The sequence below is a fragment of the Acipenser ruthenus genome, chromosome 7 (assembly GCF_902713425.1).
Source record: "Acipenser ruthenus chromosome 7, fAciRut3.2 maternal haplotype, whole genome shotgun sequence".
In the NCBI taxonomy this organism is placed as follows: domain Eukaryota; kingdom Metazoa; phylum Chordata; class Actinopteri; order Acipenseriformes; family Acipenseridae; genus Acipenser; species Acipenser ruthenus.
This window is the reverse complement of record NC_081195.1, coordinates 62,318,400-62,336,756: the sequence shown is the minus strand read 5'-3', so window position 1 is coordinate 62,336,756 and position 18,357 is coordinate 62,318,400. Positions and strand designations below refer to the sequence as shown.

The following is an 18,357-nucleotide window of genomic DNA, read 5'->3' as shown; positions in this document are numbered from 1 at the left end:
GGTCAGACAGGTCATAATAAAGTGCAAAGACAAACAGGCGTTGAACAATACTGATGTCCCAATCCTTAAGTAAACTGCTCAACATCATGAGTTCAGTGAAGTCACGTGACAGTAATTTGACCAATCAGATGCGTGTAACTTTCTATTGAGGTAATAACAGATGTGGATTTCAGTAAAGGGAGTTGAACAGCTTTATATGAAGTAAAATAAAATAAATTTAATTAAAAAAAAAAAAAAAAAAAACAAACAACCACCCATATAAATGGTACTGATCAAAAGCAAGGACTGTGCCGCAAAACAAATTTCAACCTCTGAATATATGAGTACACCTAGTCATGGCTTAGAAATAAATACATTAAACTCAATGTTTTCAGGTTTACATATACACTTATGAGGCTATAGTATTAGATATATGGTATTTATTGAACTATAGTGGTTGGGGAGAGGGGATATACCAGTATATTTACAGTATTTGAAGGTTTACCTCAGCTGCATTGTCATCAAAATATATTTTCTTCAGTCCTGGTTCCCAGTCCAAAGACAGATAGGATCTCTCTTTATAAAAACAAAACATGTATTTACTATTGCAAAACCATACACTGTTGAATAATCTATTTTACTATGGTAAATGAATCGCTTAGATTGCCAATTTAACAGATATTGTTTTAAGGCTTGTAACTAGTTCTAAGAGAGCTGCATTTTTGTCTCTATGGAAAACAGTGTATATCTGCCACTACTATATGTATTATAAAGGAACTTGGGACCTTGTTTCAGGCAATTGCAGTTTGAAAACAAGTTCCTATTTCAAATGCTCATTTATGGTTCTTCTTCTAAAGGCTTAAAATGTAGCTCTCTTTTTTAAAATCCTTAAAAAAAAAAAAAACACCACCAGTCTACTGGTTCTCTTTTTTGTCCAGTGTAGACAATGTTCTACACAGTCAAATCTTTTAAAACAGTGCACACCTATACTGTGATTGCAGATTACTGGTACTGCTGTGTTTTTATTATTTGTATTTACTACATTGCAACACCAACATTATTCATGACTTCAAGATACCTGACTCACCGTCTAGCCTATGTTGTCTGTCATCAAACCGTATTTGCCTGGTCTCTTCTTTGATGTAATTGAAGTCTGTGTTTCCCAAGTTGTTAAACTGGAATGTAAAGAGTCGTTTTTTGTGTCCCACAAACTGCTGTTGCCCTTTGCTCTTTTGATCGGCACCAATCCCATTCTCCAGGTCATTGTCTCCTCCCACAGACCCCTCTGATTGGCTGTTGTCATTTTCTGAAGGAAGCTCCTGATCCTGACTAGATTCGTCATCCTGTTCATCCGTCTCCATTTCACCTACAATACAATTTCTTTTTACAACAAATTACCATTCCACCCCTAGCATGGAAGTACAGTGCTCCCACTTTATAAAGCTGTAGTCGGGAGCCATAGCTAAGAGACCGTGCTGTTTGTGTTCCACCTTATAACAAGAATACTAGTGTTAGTGTAATGGCATTATGGGGCAAATGGGAGCCATGACCGTACCGCCTTATAACATGTTCTGCAGTATAAAGGGGTGTATTATAAAAGGGGAGCACTGTATGTAGAACTTAAAATAGTTTCTCACCAATTATTAGCATAATACATGCCACTAATATAGGTCTTTCACAACCAAGACATGATCAATTTACATATTAATTTTTTTTTTTTTTTTTTAGCAAATCACCACTAAGTTAAAGTAAGTTCAAGCTTTTCTTATGTAAATATCGTAACGTCTATATGTACATATGTTTGATATTGCAATTGTGTTATTATGTTATTCTGTGTTTTGGAAGACTTAGATATTAAAATATGTGCACGATACCGATATACCATTTATACATCGTTACCCACTCCTAATTATTTCATTAATTAAAAACTACATCTACTATAATAAGTGAGTAGCTGACAGGGATAGGGATTAACCCAATTCACAGTACAAAAAATCTATAACTAATAAAAGGGAGAAATGTAATTCTTTTCTTTTTAATTACTTTAATGCACTGATTTATTTTAATATCTGCTTAAGGAGTTTGTCAACAGTATTGCTCTGTTACATTTTTCTTCATATTGAGTTTAGAAGAAATTAAATCTACATTTTATTAAATGTGTAATTTACTATTTTTTAATATACTTCTATAATCTTGGGACTTAGACTTTAGATATTGCTTATATAAACATGTACCTAATATCTGAATGGTTAATGTTTGTAATAAAAAAAAGTCTGCTTGGAGGTAAAGAAAATAAGTCAAGAAATGAATAAATAGAAAAACACACACACTTATAGACTTACTTGGGGATCCTTCCTCGTGTACTCCGTTAGAGCTGTTGCCATTAACACCGCGGTCTTTGCAACAACGTGGGGTTTCTTCTGCCTCATCATTTTCAGTTGTTGTCTGAACATATCGGCTGTGACAAAATAATACATCTCTTCAAATTAAATCGTAACTGCCATTTTGATAAGATACTGCTGGAAAAATCAATATAAAACATCAAGTCTATTTACTCATTACATTACTCTTTGTATTAACATACATCCCCATGACAACTGTAAATTAAATATGAATAATCATTATCATTTTGCAGGTTCCTCCATATATCCCCCAATTGTGATTCAATAACCTAAGTTGTGTAACTTCCAAGTTTTATCACAATTGGACAAGTGGTTCTCTTTGACTTTTTTACAACACTTGCAGAGATCACTTACCACATTCTCAACAGTAACATATTATAGAACTTGTCTTCACTTATGACTCTTGGCACAGTGATCAAAAATGGTTGACCAAACAAAGGGGAGCCACTGTGGTTGTACCCTGATTGCCTGTATTTCTCCCGTTGATACACAGGGATGATAACATGATCTGTGTCTTCTGACCTATTAATGGCCATTTCAAATCTGAAAAAGACAGACAGGGTTTTAATGACAATAAACCTATTACTATTATTATAATAATGTAAAATACATTTTACCCAAAACTTTAATCAAACTGAAGTTGACAAATGTTATGGCTACTGCCTTTATCTGCATTAAAACACAGATGATGGTGTTCACAAACAGGTTTGTCCACTAGAATATGAAAAAGCCAGGGCATTACGTGGATAGTGTACCACTTCTTTTTGCAATATTTTAAACAGAGGAGGATATTAATGTGCTACCCTGAAATTTATAAACCTGATTTTTCATGGACTCCATTTCATTGTTTTATTGCACGCAGCAATGTTAAGTGGGCAAAGAAATCACCCTTGGGGAGAAAACGATGCATCAACCAATAACTGCAACAGACTATAAGTGTAGTTAAACTGTAGTTTTACCTCATAAACGAATCTATTTTACACGTCCCACAAAACAAAGGAAGAAATCAAATCATACTCACACATAAATGTCGTCCCGTTCCATGATGCTACTTAAGTTTTCATCGGTTGCAAATATTCTGTGAAATCTATGGTTGTAGATATCTGTTACAATCATCTATAATAAAATATAAAGGTTATTTAAAATTATATTGTTGTTTCTTATTCAACCTTTCACTTAATTGTAAAATGCCAAACCCTTACCCTGTCTGCAGGTACTCCGCTTAAGGTTGACAGGGCTGCACACAGATCTGATATATACCCAACCTTAGGAACAACTAGCTTGTACTGCAAAAAAGAAAATAGTTACATTGTTTTTTTTTTTCTTTCATCGCTTTAAGTATACAACTTGCTGTTATACAGTGAACTTACTTGATAAGATGGTTATAGCTTACAAAATAATCCTGCACTTCCATTGGCTATATGGATCTCATATGTGCAGTTTTGAAAGAAACACATGGTTAACGCAGAAACAATTTTTTTTGTTAACTATGCATTCCTGGTAGACCCCTCATGTTTGTGTACACACATGCACAGCCCCTAATGAGACCTGATCGGCTACCACAAGTAAGAGCTGCTTGCTTCTCCTTCCTAGAATCGTACTGGAAAATAACATTTAAGTGCATAGTATATTCAGTACCTCAAACCAAGGCCAAACACACGCTGAATTGGAGGGATGGGTACTAAAGTGGATGAAACAAGACTGTCTGAACATCTTTTTAGCACACCTACAGATATGGTGCAAGCCATGAGGTATAAATGGCCAATTTAAAAGCACTGGATCCCCACATAGTTGCAGAGGAAAGTGTGTACAAGATGCTGTAACAAATAAAGGAAAGCACAGATTTCACATATTTATTAGCGATTCTGACCAAATACATTGAATACTTAACAGATCTGAAAAGCCCCGTCAAAATGCCTTACATTTTGCTCAGTTTTGCACTTGCCAGATTATTTCATGTGGAGAGAAAAATTGTTTCCACCCCTTCTGTGCCCTTCCTTCCACCCATTAACAAACCAGCTTCTTCCCTTAATGAGTGATATACTTTGCAGCCAGTAACATTGATCTAAGATGTGAATCAATAACAGACTACCTAAAAGTAAAGTGTGTAAACAGAGAGCTTTCTTTACCTTGGTATGGTACCAGGTATAACTTTTTTTTTTTTTTTTTAATGAAAATACAGGTTTTCTATAACATGTGCTTCTTTCAAAATTGCATGCGAGACCTGCAGAGTGAAAGGAAATACATGACAGACAATCTGCAACTTAGATCACTCCAAAGATATAGACAAGACATTTGGAATCACCTGAATATAATGCACAGTATTTAAGCAAAGTGGATGCATCATACAGTAAAAAAAAATAAAATAAAAAGTTATGTACTTGTAAGAACACAAAAAATAGGACATCTTACCTGCACTGGTTTTGTAAGTGGATCCAAGCGGACCAGGTACACTTCCAATGTGCGCTCTTTCTTCATGGGTAATGGAATAGTTAGATAACAGAATGGGTCAAATGTCACTGAAACCTTACAACACACAGGGCAGACCAAGGTTGATTTGAAGAGGCCATGAAAAATATCTACAATAATAGAGTCATTCCGTTTTAGATGGATCTCCCAAGCTTCTTCTGCAACAACCTGTTAAGTCAAAAGCAGATCATTAGTATGTATGTATATAGGTGTATACAGTATATGTGCACATACATAGAAGCTAAATGTCCGAGTTGCTACCTTATCTGGCCGTCCCTCTGTGTCTTTAAGCTGAATGTATGGCTTTTTTCTTATTCTGTTTAGATCTTCATGTAATCCATCAAGGAGGAAAGCCAGGAGCTCTTGAGAGTCCTGTTGTTGGTATCCAGAAAACTGAGGTGCAAATCTGCCAACTTGTGTCTGTGGGTCGAAAGAGAATAGATGAACTACAGAGAAGGCGCTAGCTAAAGTGGTTCAGGAGTTCTTGCATGTACAATAGAACATTTTTATTGGCGTCATTGTAATTTTTTCTACGTTTGGCCCCATCGCGTTAACATCTATGTTCACCAGTCTGTAACAGGTACATTATTAAACTAGAAAAAAAATCGTGTGCAGCAAATATCACAAAGATATCCTGAATACTTTGAAAGATCTGACCTCTCAAACATGGCCCCTTTTCAGTGCTCGTTTTCATGTCATGGGCACCACTCTCCCCCTATTATAGGCCCATAACTTAAATGAGTTGAGAGCTAATACTTTGTGATTCTTTGTAAAACACTTCCAAGTACTCCAGGATGTCAAAAGAATCTGAGATGGTGAGGTGTGGAAGATCCCAAAATTGAGTCAACTTGGTATGGAATGGCCCATAAAGGAGACTCTATAAACATATTTATTCCACAAATAAGGATGGCTGGATAACCAACGGAGCCAAAGTTGGAACAGTAACTGTTTTTTTTAAATCTAGCTTTTATTCTATCAAACAAACAAACAAAAAAAAAAAACTATAGTGTTAATTACGAAAAACATTATTCAATGCTAGAACTTGTGGTGTAAACATCTTTAGATATAGAGGTTAATAATATTTACATGTTTCTTTACCTTATCCTAAGTGACTAATACCCATGCAATAATACGCTGCAAAAAAGCAATGGAAATCATTTACAATCCATTTACTTACAGTTCTAAGTGTAAAAAGTTATTTCAGATTAGTGCACATCAATCATGACCCTGTAGACATGAAGACAATGATAAAAGACTGCTCACCGAAACATTTGTCGTGAACACATTTTTTTTTTTTGTGATACTAACCTTAAATGCCCTTGGAGTAATATAGTTGAATTTTCCTGACCATATTTGCTTAATAAGGTCTGCATAGGCTTTTGCTATTTCACCTCGCATCCCTAAAGGATTGTCCATGTTCAGCTCTTCCTGGTATTTATCATTTAAGAAGTACTCCGTTAGTGGGGGTGTATTACTTAAACACTTGAAAGAAAAAAATATATATATATGAAAACCACGACACACAGATACAAATCTGCAGTGTTAGACACATCTGTATAGTGTATAATATAGGCCTATATACTTCTGTTATGGACATATTACTACAACTTGAATTAGATTCATTACCCTAGCACAGCTGGTAGAGCACAGAACTATCCCCTATGAAACAATTAACCTCCAAAGCGGTTTGCAAGCATTGGATTTTAAACCATGTCAGAGGAAATACAACTCTGTGTCATTCAACTGTCCTACAGTTGTAGCAAAGCAGGAACAGCACATCACGTGTTCACAGGAAAAGAACTATCTGCCTTTTCAGCAAAGAAAGTATGAGACAAATAGGTGTATAAAACAATGGAGAGGAGTTTTATCGTTTTCTGCACACTATAGACTTTTCAAAGCCAATATGAGGTCTTTTAAATCTTACGGATGACACCTCTAACTTGTATCATCAGTGCCTACGTTGAAGAACATGGTTGTTGAAAGCAGTCAATTATGATAACAGGGAAAAGTGTGAAACCTGAAAACAAGAGCAAGTTGTACAGAGGCAATAGTACAGCATGCATTTGGCTATTTATGCTGTGGCCATTGCAACAAAACTGCAATTTTGATCATTCCTCATTGATAAGGAATGATCAGAATTCTTTACACAATCCACTATGGTATATAATAAGCTCACACACACACACACATCACAAAATCAAACATGTAATCATACCTATTCCAGAGACCTACCTGTACAGCTGAGTTCATGAAACAAGTGTTCCCCAAGTTACACAGGCCACACAGGCCAGGCTGCTCATTGTGTCTTCCTTGCTCTTGATAATCATAGTTGTTATAAGAAGAGTATGATGGGATTGAGTAGTTTGAGTTTTTTACACTGAAAAGAGAGAGAGATTCAAATTCGCTACAGGAAGCGTTGAATAAAAACAATGTAACACAGTACTGTATGTGTAAGAATTTTGTTTGTAAACAGTGTGAATGCTCAATATTTAACAAAAATCTGCATTTTTATAAACAGGATTTTACAATTATGTAATGTGGGAAACAATTATAATACTTAATTATACAGAATATTCCAGCTAAGAGGACAATACAAAAACACATCTGTACCAAATTCACCACATTTAAAAAAAAAAAAAAACACCTAGATTATACCAGACCTCCAAAACATTGCAAAGATCTCTACCATTGATCTACTGGAGCCGTTTCACAGCCCACTGTGCTCTCCTTTAATTCTAAACATTCTGACTTGAGGCACCACCAGCAGCACAAGAGCATTTCATTTCAGTCTCATTACATCCTGTTACAATCCCAGAGTCCCAGCTGAGAAGACTCCAGAAGGGTAAATCAAGAGTGCTTCAGTCACAGGTGAGAGTACAGTGATTCCAAGGCCTGTATGACATCACTACGCTGATGCGTTAAAGACTATTTATAGCCACATTGCTAAAGCAGCATAATCTAGCAAGCACTGGCATGCAGAGAAGAGCTGGAACAGGAATAAGAAAGTCACAAAAGACACTGGCAAGCGGCTTTAAAAACAGGAGGAGACCAAAACTGTTAGCACTTGCAATACATGCATTTCAATATAGTTGTAACGCTATTCTTGGTATTTTAAATGACATTTGTAGTTTGGTATTGTCTGTTTTCCAGGGCAGCTTTGCACAGGCAACAGAATGTTTGTTTGTATACATCCCAAAATAAAACTCCCTCATTCAAAATAATAACGGTAGCAGCAGTATAAGATGTTTTACAGTGGTCCTGTAAACAAGCACAAGGACATACAGCCCACCAAGGTCACAGACCGCATCAATATGCAGTACTAAAAATGAGAACACCACAGTGCTGAAGAAGACAAATTCTGCCAGTTCTGCTTTCCTCCTATTGCTGCACGTTTTGCAACTTATTTCACACAAAGATTTAACTGGAGCATTCTTTTTTTTTTTTTTTTACCACACATGTCTATTCAAAGTGAGGGATAGTACTACTTCCTTTTTGCATTACATGCTGAGGAATGGCGTATCAACGTTCAATAGCTGACTGTGTGGAGTGGATGTATGCAAGGGATGGGGAGTCAGCCAGTAGTCATTTCACAGCAGTGGTAATATATACTATTATTCACCAACCCTATTACACTATTCTAAATCTATTAATACCTGAATATTGCTTGAAGTTTCAAATGGACTATGATCGTAACAGGAGTAAACAGGTTTTTGCTCTTACGTAATACTGCTTTATACTTTGCACACAAAACGACTCCTATGCCTACCGACAGCATGCTCTTCCACCAGGCTAGAAACAAGCAAGTTTATCTTACTCACGAAACATTTTCTATTACTGTATCTTAGCACTTGAGGACAACGGATGGCTTTTTAGCATGAAATACACTGCAAATTAAAGGATTTCTTTCTGTTATTGCACTCTACAGTTGTTGCGCAACAAGGTAAATGCCTGTCCAGAAAGTTTCTTAACTGGGTTTTGTGAATATTCTAAGTATAATAAAGGGGTCGTGGCAGGTGCGTCAAGAGCAGGCAACATCTTAACTAATGAATGTGTGACGGTGTGTGTTCCAAGATTGGTACAGTATATGGCACAATCTGGTAGCAGACCAGACCCCCAAGCAGCAGTTGATCAGAATTAAACCTGTAACTATAAACTCAGGCAATCAATAACTATCTTCTTTGATGTCCTGATAAGAACAATTAAAGTGATTGCAGCTAACAGCACTATTCCATAAGCCATGTTGTCAGAGAGCTTTACACTTCCTTTGTCATGCAAGTCTTTTGGAAATATTTGCTCATCTACAATCAAATCACGTTAACATTCTCTTGATATTCAACACAACTCAAGCTACTTTTTGTGCAGCCATCAAGTCGGGTAAGGTTTTGGACACAGTGGGACATTATACACTTGTTTTCAGTTTTAAAAAAAACCAAAAAAACATATATATACAGTGCTCCCTTGCTATAAGGCTATCAGTTATAACACGCCTACAGCATGTCCCCCAATTCCCTATACTAGTGATTCATGCAATATTTCTACAGTAAATACAGTACCGGTGTTGTTCAAACTATAAACAACTTCTCAGTCAGCTGTGGCTTTCTCCGGGAGACGAGATGCTTCAGCATGGCTCCGGCAGCCGAACCTGGGGCTACCCCATTCCCTCTTCCCCTCTCCTTCTTGCACTCGGTTTGCTTGTCTGTCGCTTCAAACTGAACTCCCGACCGCCATTTAGCCAGGCTATTTATAGTTTAAAAACTTTTAATTAAAATGATCCATGAGTGGAAATGTTACCTTTTTTGATTACATGTTGGTTTATGCATGGTTAATTCACGGAAAGTCACATTTCTGCTTCAATATATGTGCATTACAGAGAGGGAGTTATTTAATTTTGTATTTTAGTCAGTTGTTATGTGTCCCGCGGCGCCCCCCACCCCCTCCCCCCGTTTATAATGCTCTTCAGTTACAACGCTCACCCCCAGACTAAAAAAATGGAAATCATGCAATAATAAGAAGCTTGGGACTAGCACACCAACAATGCTAATGCATAGAGTTTTCATACTGAAACATACAGGCAGATGCTTACTTTCTGTTGTTGAAGCTGTTATAATTGTTTGATAGAGATGAAGGCGAGATCTTTGGTAAAGTAGAAAAATGTGAAGCACCTGGTGACCTTGAAAATAATGAGATCATTAAATTGTAACAAAAAAAATACATATAGTATTAGCACTGTCAAAATTGTGACGAGAAGTTAATTATTTTGAATACTATTGCACACATACTGTACATAGATACACATTTCTGGGGGTGGTGCTTTCCAATAATTTCTTGACTGACACTTATTTATTACAATTATGTTGTATGTATGTGTGTATTTACAAATGTGTGTATTTTTACGGCTGCAAAAGTTTAAACGGGCAAAGTATCTGAATAAACATTTAACCAAGAAAGTACTGTTGAATAAGAATTGCAATGATTTTCACTTTCTTTAACACGTTACAGGATCTTGATACATTGTAAACCATTATAACTGAATGTTGTATGTGAAAAGCAAGGTAAAATTATCAGTATAAACAAAAAACTAAAATTACTATACAATGAAAATGATTCAGTCTTTAAAACTGCTAATATTTATACAAGTTAGTAGAATTTTAACTGTTTGCAACTTTTAACACAAATACTCAATAAAGTCTATAAAAAGACTTTGCTAGGGAAGCAATGAAAATGAAGGGGAAAAAAGCGCCAAAATAAACAAACCAACCAAACAAACAAATTCACCCAGACAAATATTAACCCTAGGATTTGTTTTGAATTGTATTGCCTCTTTCCTTAGAGCAGTGCTGCCCAAACACGGTCCTGGAGAGCCCATATCCAGCAGGTTTTATAGGTAACCTTTAATCATCAATTTCTTAACACCTGGAACAATTTCATTGTGATCAATTAAGCAGGTGATTTATTAAATGAAGTCATTTAAAGATCATTTGGTACAAAAAATGAACTACCCTTTTCAGCCCTCAATGGCCTGGATTACATGCTGGGAAAATGTCATGACTTATCTGTCTACTGTCGTGACTTATTTAACCCTTTGCAGTCCATTTATTAAGTGCATGTCAGGCGCGCCAGGTCCAATTTATTTTCACACGCGCAGTTAATTTTAGACGCACTGTTTAAAAGTATTTTTTTTCCACAGTCAAACGGGTTTAAAAGGCCCTGCATATCAACAAAGCACTCACTAGGCATCTCCAGCCCCGCCCCACCCTTTCGTTCGCTATAGCTTTCACATATGCTAAGAAATAAATAATAATAATAATAAAAATAATAATAATACCGATCAATCATCTCCTGATCATTCGTTTTATCACCAAACTCCTCAATAATGGGATCCAAGTCATTATTTTATTACTATAACATCTCAAAAAAGCTCTGCAAATGTCCGTGATATTCTCTGTGCGCTGATTCAGTAACAGCCAGCTTGTTTCCTTATGGCCGCTGTCATATTCATGAGATATGCCCTTTTATTTTTTATTTTTTTTCGGCTTGTCTCGGCTCCTGTCGCTCCCACTCGGCCATTGAATGGTTTTCTCGGCTTTTTCCGGAGAAAAAACGACTAGAACCCCGTTTTTTGCGTTTTTTTGATGATGTCGGACAGGGTCCAACATTGGACCGGATAGGAATAATTGCAATGTCGGACCAGGTCCGACATAGGACTGCAAAGGGTTAAAGTGGTACGGCTGAATTATAATTTTAGATAATTTTGGTTTGTTTAATTTAACAATTCCTGCTCTGAAATGTTGTATTTGATTTTTGTATAATGTATTACATTTGTATTAAAAAACTAACTAAAATTGTAATCCAGACCGTACCACCTTAAATAAGTCATAACAGTAAACAAGTCATGACATTTTCCCAGCATGTAAACTGGCCCAATGACCTTAATTGAACAAGTTATTTGCTTAATTGATCAATAACTTCAATGTCTTCCCAGTCTTTGGAAATTAGCAATTTAGGGTGACCTACAAACTTACTGGATAGGGGCTCTCCAGGACCATGTTTGGGCAGCACTGCCTTAAAGAAACTTTATATAAAGAAAACAAGCAAAGAATGTGATAAAGATTACAGATGTTTTGTGCAGTGTTAGCATTATTTAATTGCTCAGTTATCACAGTTTTTGTAATTTGCCATAAGAGATTCGGCATCACGACTAAAATGTAATCCTGGGGTAAGTCTCAACAGCTCTTCATTGAACTTCCCTGTTCTTTATTAGTTACACAGTTTACTGGCAGGTACTGCATGTTTAACTGCACACTGTAAGACAAGCTATGTACAACTGCTTCCTCATTGTTATAACACTGCAGTTCAGTAAAGCCACAATCACACTCACTTGGGTGTAGAAGAGCCTCTTGGCCACGTTCCATCGTCATTTTTTTGCTCTATTACAAGAACCTGCAAGACAAATCATCGTTTCATAAATATTTATTTTTTTCCCCCCAAATAACATCGTACTAGATCAGAATATACACACACACACACACAAATCACAAATCTACTTACTCCAAAGTATCACAAGCACCATTTTCTCATTAAAGTTTACAGAGCTTGAAATAAAAAAAAAATGCAAGGATTTAATTCAAAGGCCCTTGGGTATTCTTAAGTTGTTTATATATTGCTGTTTGTATTTTTCTTTTTAAAAAGGGTGCTGATGACACTTTGGGAGTAATGAATCGCCTTTTCTCCACTTCATACAACTTTTTTTTGTGTTTATACTGCCAATGGTTTTCTACAACAAAGTAAAATCATAGTATATAGAAACTAACCAATTCCCAAATGATGGCTGTTCCATCATAAGTGTGAAAAAAGAAACTAGACTTGAAGCATTTGTTTTACAGTTTATTATCGCCAGTATGATTGTATACTACTACTACAAATAATAATAATAATAATAATAATAATAATAATAATAATAATAATAATAATAATAATAATAATAATAAAGCAAGTAGCCATACAAAACCTTTTCTGCAGACACTGCGTTGTACCATACCTGTCCTTGATAAAGACCAGCATCCTGCACGGTGCTGTCAGGTTTGTTCAAAGGTTCAAATGTGTTGCTCATGTACTTGTTCCACAATCTAGTCTCCTTTTCATCAGGAATAGTAAAACATTTTCTCATCTCCTTTTCAATGGTGTCTAAAACAAATAAAAAAAGGAGGTAAGATAGGCTGCACCTAGTAAATTGGATGGGAGACTGTCAAGGAAAAAGCAGGTGTTATAGGAAGTGGTGTTGTTGGTACTTTGGTAAGATTACTCTCCCTTTTGTGCCAGGCATCAACCAATGCCTCTGTAATTACAAGTGTAAATGGGGTCCTTCTGTATTCATTACCTTTGGGCTTAGGCACAATCTTTGAACATGAAGACAATAGTGTTAAATCTTTTCCCCTGCCAAAATTCCAGTACAGGTGAAAACACATTTTCCCTCCCATGGCTAATTTAACCAACAAAGGTTCTCACTTCCTCACCTCTTCAGTTGGGACATTATCCTTTTCTAATATCATTATTTCTGTAAATGTGATTTAATATCCTAAAAATATATACTGTATATATATTTGAAGCTACTTACCACAGTACAGAAAAGGGAAAGTATGGCTGCATCTTTCTGAATGGTTAAGTTATGTTGCTGAACAAGAGATGCAATACCTTCCAACTTTGTTGGCTCAACCTGATTTTTTATTTTCTAAAGAAGTCCATGTACAGCATATTGAATTCAGTTAAGCATAACAAATACCGTGTTAAAAATATAAGCTATAAAAAGTGGATACGGCAAAGAAAATCAATGATTGAAGTGCTCTTTAAACAAGGGCCTCCTGTTTCTTAAATTTAACCTAGGAGCTAGATGAGAGAGACCAAAGACTGGCTGGGAACGTTCAGGTCCGGACTGAGATGTGATCGCAGACCTAGGAAAAGGTTCCAGTGAAGTACTGCAAACTAACAAGACAACGATGGAGAACGCCGCTTTTACTCCTTACCTATTGTGTCTGCTTTGCTAAATCGTCTAGTTACAAGATTGTCCATGTTTCCATCCTCACACAACTTCAGTTCTGTGAGATACACCTCTACTTTGCAGTGCTTCACAAACATACCCTGTTCAACCACCTGAAAACAATAGAATGAAAGACAAATTTAACAATAATGCATTTTAAAAAGGACAAAACAAAAAACAGACAAATGATCAATAGTTGTTGTTTTTTCTTCCCATAATACCGTGAAAAACAAAGTGTAGTTACTGCATAGCGATACAAGCTTACAGAAAACACACATGCAACGCTCCTTTGATACAAAAACATTACGCTTTATAAGTGTGATGTGGATGAGTACTATCATGTTGGCTTCTAGCTGGAATGAGTAAACTTATAACAAGGTATCCAATTCCCTTTCCTACCATCATTTTACAAAACAACTCGGCGCACTAGTTTTGTCATTACAGTATCATTCACCTGTTGTTAGGGAATTTGAAGTCTTGTCACTGGATTTTCCAGAGGAAAAACAAACCTGTTTTATGAAACATGACAGCTTGTGCCAAAACTAAGGATTATCTCACAACACACAAACAACCAAAAAATAATAATAATAATTAAAAAAAAAAAAAAAAAAACAACACCTTGCTAATAACATAAAACAGAAACTTACAAAAGAAATACTTTGAAAAAACACTGGACCCTATTAACTAAGATTTAACTCGAGAGTGATTTGAAGAATGTTTCTTCAAAGTCTGATATTAAGAATTCAATACACTTGTTGAGGGAAGTGTTAAAAAGACTTAAAAGCAAACACTATTTAAACACACAAGTTTAAGCTTTGTGAATAGGATTGACTGCTGCATTTTAAATGCACTATAAAGGTATCATTAAAAAAGTGCACACAGAGCAAACCAAAACAATAAAATAACTTAATACAATCATTTAATTTTATACAGTGTAAAGATACCAAATCAGATAAGGAACCTGCTTGTAAATAAGGCAGACTAGGCTGGTTTTAAAAATCTTCTTTCCAGAAATACAAGATTAATCATTTGTTTTTGTTACACTTTGGGCCTGATAGTATTCCCTTGAAATGTAAAGCAAGGGATTCTTATTTTAGCAGCTCTATTAACAGCTGTGGGTTGCGTTGCTGCTCAACCCTTGCCTGTATTAGAGGCCTCTACTTTTTACTACAACACAGTCCAAACAGACTTTATTATTAAACAGCTTTAATGTCCACCCCACTATGCTTAGATGGTATAACCTATGTACAGAAAGCAAACTTTTGTTAAATGAAAACACTTTGTACTATTTTCTACATTACCTACCACTGTCCCTCATTCTAGTTTGACCTCAGCTCCTGTACCTCCCACAAAACAAGGTCATGAAAAACGACCGTTGGAGAAATCAAATCAGCACCAATAAAAGAGAAGTAAAACAAACTGTAGTGAGGGTCACTCTTGTTTCAAATATCAAAAAGTATAACAAAAAAAACAAACCATTGAAAATAAACCTGCATTATATCTCGTAGATTATTCCTGCAGCCTTTCTGTCATTTAGATTACTCTGAAAATAGCAACATGCTTGCTATTTGATACCACTGACATGCATGGTAAAAGGGGAGGATCAAATAGGTAATGAAGTCCACCGTACAGCATAACACTCAGAAACTCTAGAGCCACTATAAATTAACCACACACTTCAATTGACTCAGTTTTGTTACAATAAGGTTAAAAGTCAGTTTATTTAACTGTTATATAGCAAAACTTATGATTTGTTTTAAACTTAAACTCCATTATAAACTCACTCTCACATAAAAATACTCCTTGACATTTTTCATTGCTTTCAAATATTAGTTTTCATAAGCAAAGAAACTAAGTGGTAATGGAAAGCTATTATCTGGTAAGACCCAACTTTTTTTTTTTTTTTTTTTAAACTCACAATAGGGGCAAGAAAACAGTACAATAAATGACTGATTTGAAATTGGGAAGATATGTTTGTGTACATACAGTACTGTGCAAAAGTTTTAGGCAGGTGTGAAAAAATGCTGTAAAGTAAGAATGCTTTCAAAAATAGACATGTTAATAGATTATATTTATCAATTAACTAAATGAAAAGTGAGTGAACAGAAGAAAAATCTAAATCAAATCCATATTTGGTGTGACCATCCTTTGCCTTCAAAACAGCATCAATTCTTCTAGGTACACTTGCAGAAAGTCAGGGATTTTGTAGGCATATAGTCAGGTGTATGATTAAACAATTATACCAAACAGGTGCTAATGATCATCAATTCAATATGTAGGTTGAAACACAATCATTAACTGAAACAGAAACAGCTGTGTAGGAGGAATACAACTGGGTGAGGAACAGCCAAACTCAGCTAACAAGGTGAGGTTGCTGAAGACAGTTTACTGTCAAAAGTCATACACCATGGCAAGACTGAGCACAGCAACAAGACACAAGGTAGTTATACTGCATCAGCAAGGTCTCTCCCAGGCAGAAATTTCAAGGCAGACAGGGGTTTCCAGATGTGCTGTCCAAGCTCTTTTGAAGAAGCACAAAGAAACGGGCAACGTTGAGGACCGTAGACGCAGTGGTCGGCCAAGGAAACTTACTGCAGCAGATGAAAGACACATCATGCTTACTTCCCTTCGCAATCGGAAGATGTCCAGCAGTGCCATCAGCTCAGAATTGGCAGAAAACAGTGGGACCCTGGTACACCCATCTACTGTCCAGAGAAGTCTGGTCAAAAGTGGCCTTCATGGAAGACTTGCGGCCAAAAAGCCATACCTCCGACGTGGAAACAAGGCCAAGCGACTCAACTATGCACGAAAACACAGGAACTGGGGTGCAGAAAAATGGCAGCAGGTGCTCTGGACTGATGAGTCAATTTGAAATATTTGGCTGTAGCAGAAGGAAGTTTGTTCGCTGAAGGGCTGGAGAGCGGTACATGAATGAGTGTCTGCAGGCAACAGTGAAGCATGGTGGAGGTTCCTTGCAAGTTTGGGGCTGCATTTCTGCAAATGGAGTTGGGGATTTGGTCAGAATTAATGGTCTCCTCAATGCTGAGAAGTACAGGCAGATACTTATCCATCATGCAGTACCATCAGGGAGGCATCTGATTGGCCCCAAATTTATTCTGCAGCATGACAACGACCCCAAACATACAGCGAAAGTCATTAAGAACTATCTTCAGCGTAAAGAAGAACAAGGAGTCCTGGAAGTGATGGTATGGCCCCCACAGAGCCCTGATCTCAACATCATCGAGTCTGTCTGGGATTACATGAAGAGAGAGAAGCAACTGAGGCTGCCTAAATCCACAGAAGAACTGTGGTTAGTTCTCCAAGATGTTTGGGCCAACCTACCTGCCGAGTTCCTTCAAGAACTGTGTGCAAGTGTACCTAGAAGAATTGATGTTGTTTTGAAGGCAAAGGGTGGTCACACCAAATATTGATTTGATGTAGACTTTTCTTCTGTTCACTCACTTTGCATTTTGTTAATTGATAAATATAAACTATTCTTTTCTTCATTTTGCTACCTTCAAAACAATAGCTGTATGACTGTCCTCCTGGTAACACCGATAGCATTGACTTTCTCCACTAAAGGGGACCATATGGCCTCTTTGGTAGCATAACTGATGTTGGCTGAGGCTTTTCCAAATAACTAAATTTCATGCTGAGTGTCCTCAGCCATAAGGACTCTCAGCTCCTCCTCAGAAAACTTTTCTTTTCCGGGTGCCAAGAGGACTTTGCTTCAACATATTTGTTTGTTTTGATTTTCATGCTCCACAAATCTAATACAGCGCCTACTGCTCTCTGCACTCCTAGCTCCCCTCACCTCTGGGCTGTAAGTGCAGCCGCTAAATAGCCAGATGCACAGGCGGCGCTCATTACGACCCTCATTATTTGTGCGTGTTGAGTAATTTGCATTGCTCTTAAGCTTACATAGGTTGCAGTGAAAAATAATTACCTGACCGCTAGGCAATTTGGATTTTGCAGCTGCAATTGTTCACACTACGCCTATCCTTACATCAGCACCCAAGTGTGGAACATGCAGTTGCATTATTTTAGGGCTATTTCCGGGACCTCTTGGGATTTGTTCCCAGGCCACTAGTGTTCTAAAGAACACATGTTGAGAACATCATTTAAATACTGTACTTTCTAAGCAACTGATATGAATAAGACAGACACCATCACCAGTTTGCTCCTAAACTGATAATTTAATTCAGGAACAGATGTCCACAACTTGGCAACTGGTTTAATTAAACAGCTTGATTATGGAAGATACAATACCTTTCGTGCTACTGGCTCTTGGTTCTCTGTCAGCCCATACCAACTGACCAGCTTATTCCAACCCTCAGTAGGTACCAGGATATAGTCCAACTCATCAATGAGGTGTTCCTTGAGAGACTGGGAGTCGCCATCTGTATAGAACAACAGGAAAGGTCATTTAATCGCAGGAGACAGGTTAATATGATATACAATTCACACTAGTGC

At 36.7% G+C, this 18,357-nt stretch overlaps 1 protein-coding gene across 4 annotated transcripts in view; it reads right to left on the bottom strand.

The window, feature by feature from the left end:
• LOC117415918 (ubiquitin carboxyl-terminal hydrolase 15) overlaps positions 1-18,357 on the bottom strand; it is a 31,143-nt gene that overhangs the window by 5,656 nt on the left and 7,130 nt on the right. Inside the window, exons 3-17 of one of the 4 annotated variants that reach the window (XM_034026851.3) lie at positions 18,154-18,284; positions 13,871-13,997; positions 12,889-13,034; positions 12,229-12,290; positions 9,934-10,020; positions 7,083-7,227; positions 6,159-6,332; positions 5,112-5,270; positions 4,794-5,018; positions 3,584-3,667; positions 3,403-3,497; positions 2,736-2,924; positions 2,322-2,437; positions 1,067-1,345; positions 485-555 (exon numbers count right to left, since the gene is read on the bottom strand). In XM_034026851.3, the coding sequence (XP_033882742.3) occupies positions 485-555; positions 1,067-1,345; positions 2,322-2,437; positions 2,736-2,924; positions 3,403-3,497; positions 3,584-3,667; positions 4,794-5,018; positions 5,112-5,270; positions 6,159-6,332; positions 7,083-7,227; positions 9,934-10,020; positions 12,229-12,290; positions 12,889-13,034; positions 13,871-13,997; positions 18,154-18,284 (2,090 nt within the window). Of the gene's footprint in view, positions 1-484; positions 556-1,066; positions 1,346-2,321; positions 2,438-2,735; positions 2,925-3,402; positions 3,498-3,583; positions 3,668-4,793; positions 5,019-5,111; positions 5,271-6,158; positions 6,333-7,082; positions 7,228-9,933; positions 10,021-12,228; positions 12,291-12,888; positions 13,035-13,870; positions 13,998-15,189; positions 15,323-15,360; positions 15,439-18,153; positions 18,285-18,357 lie in introns of those variants that run through there. The other 3 variants (XM_034922204.2, XM_034026853.3, XM_034026852.3) reach the window with 3 other exon arrangements.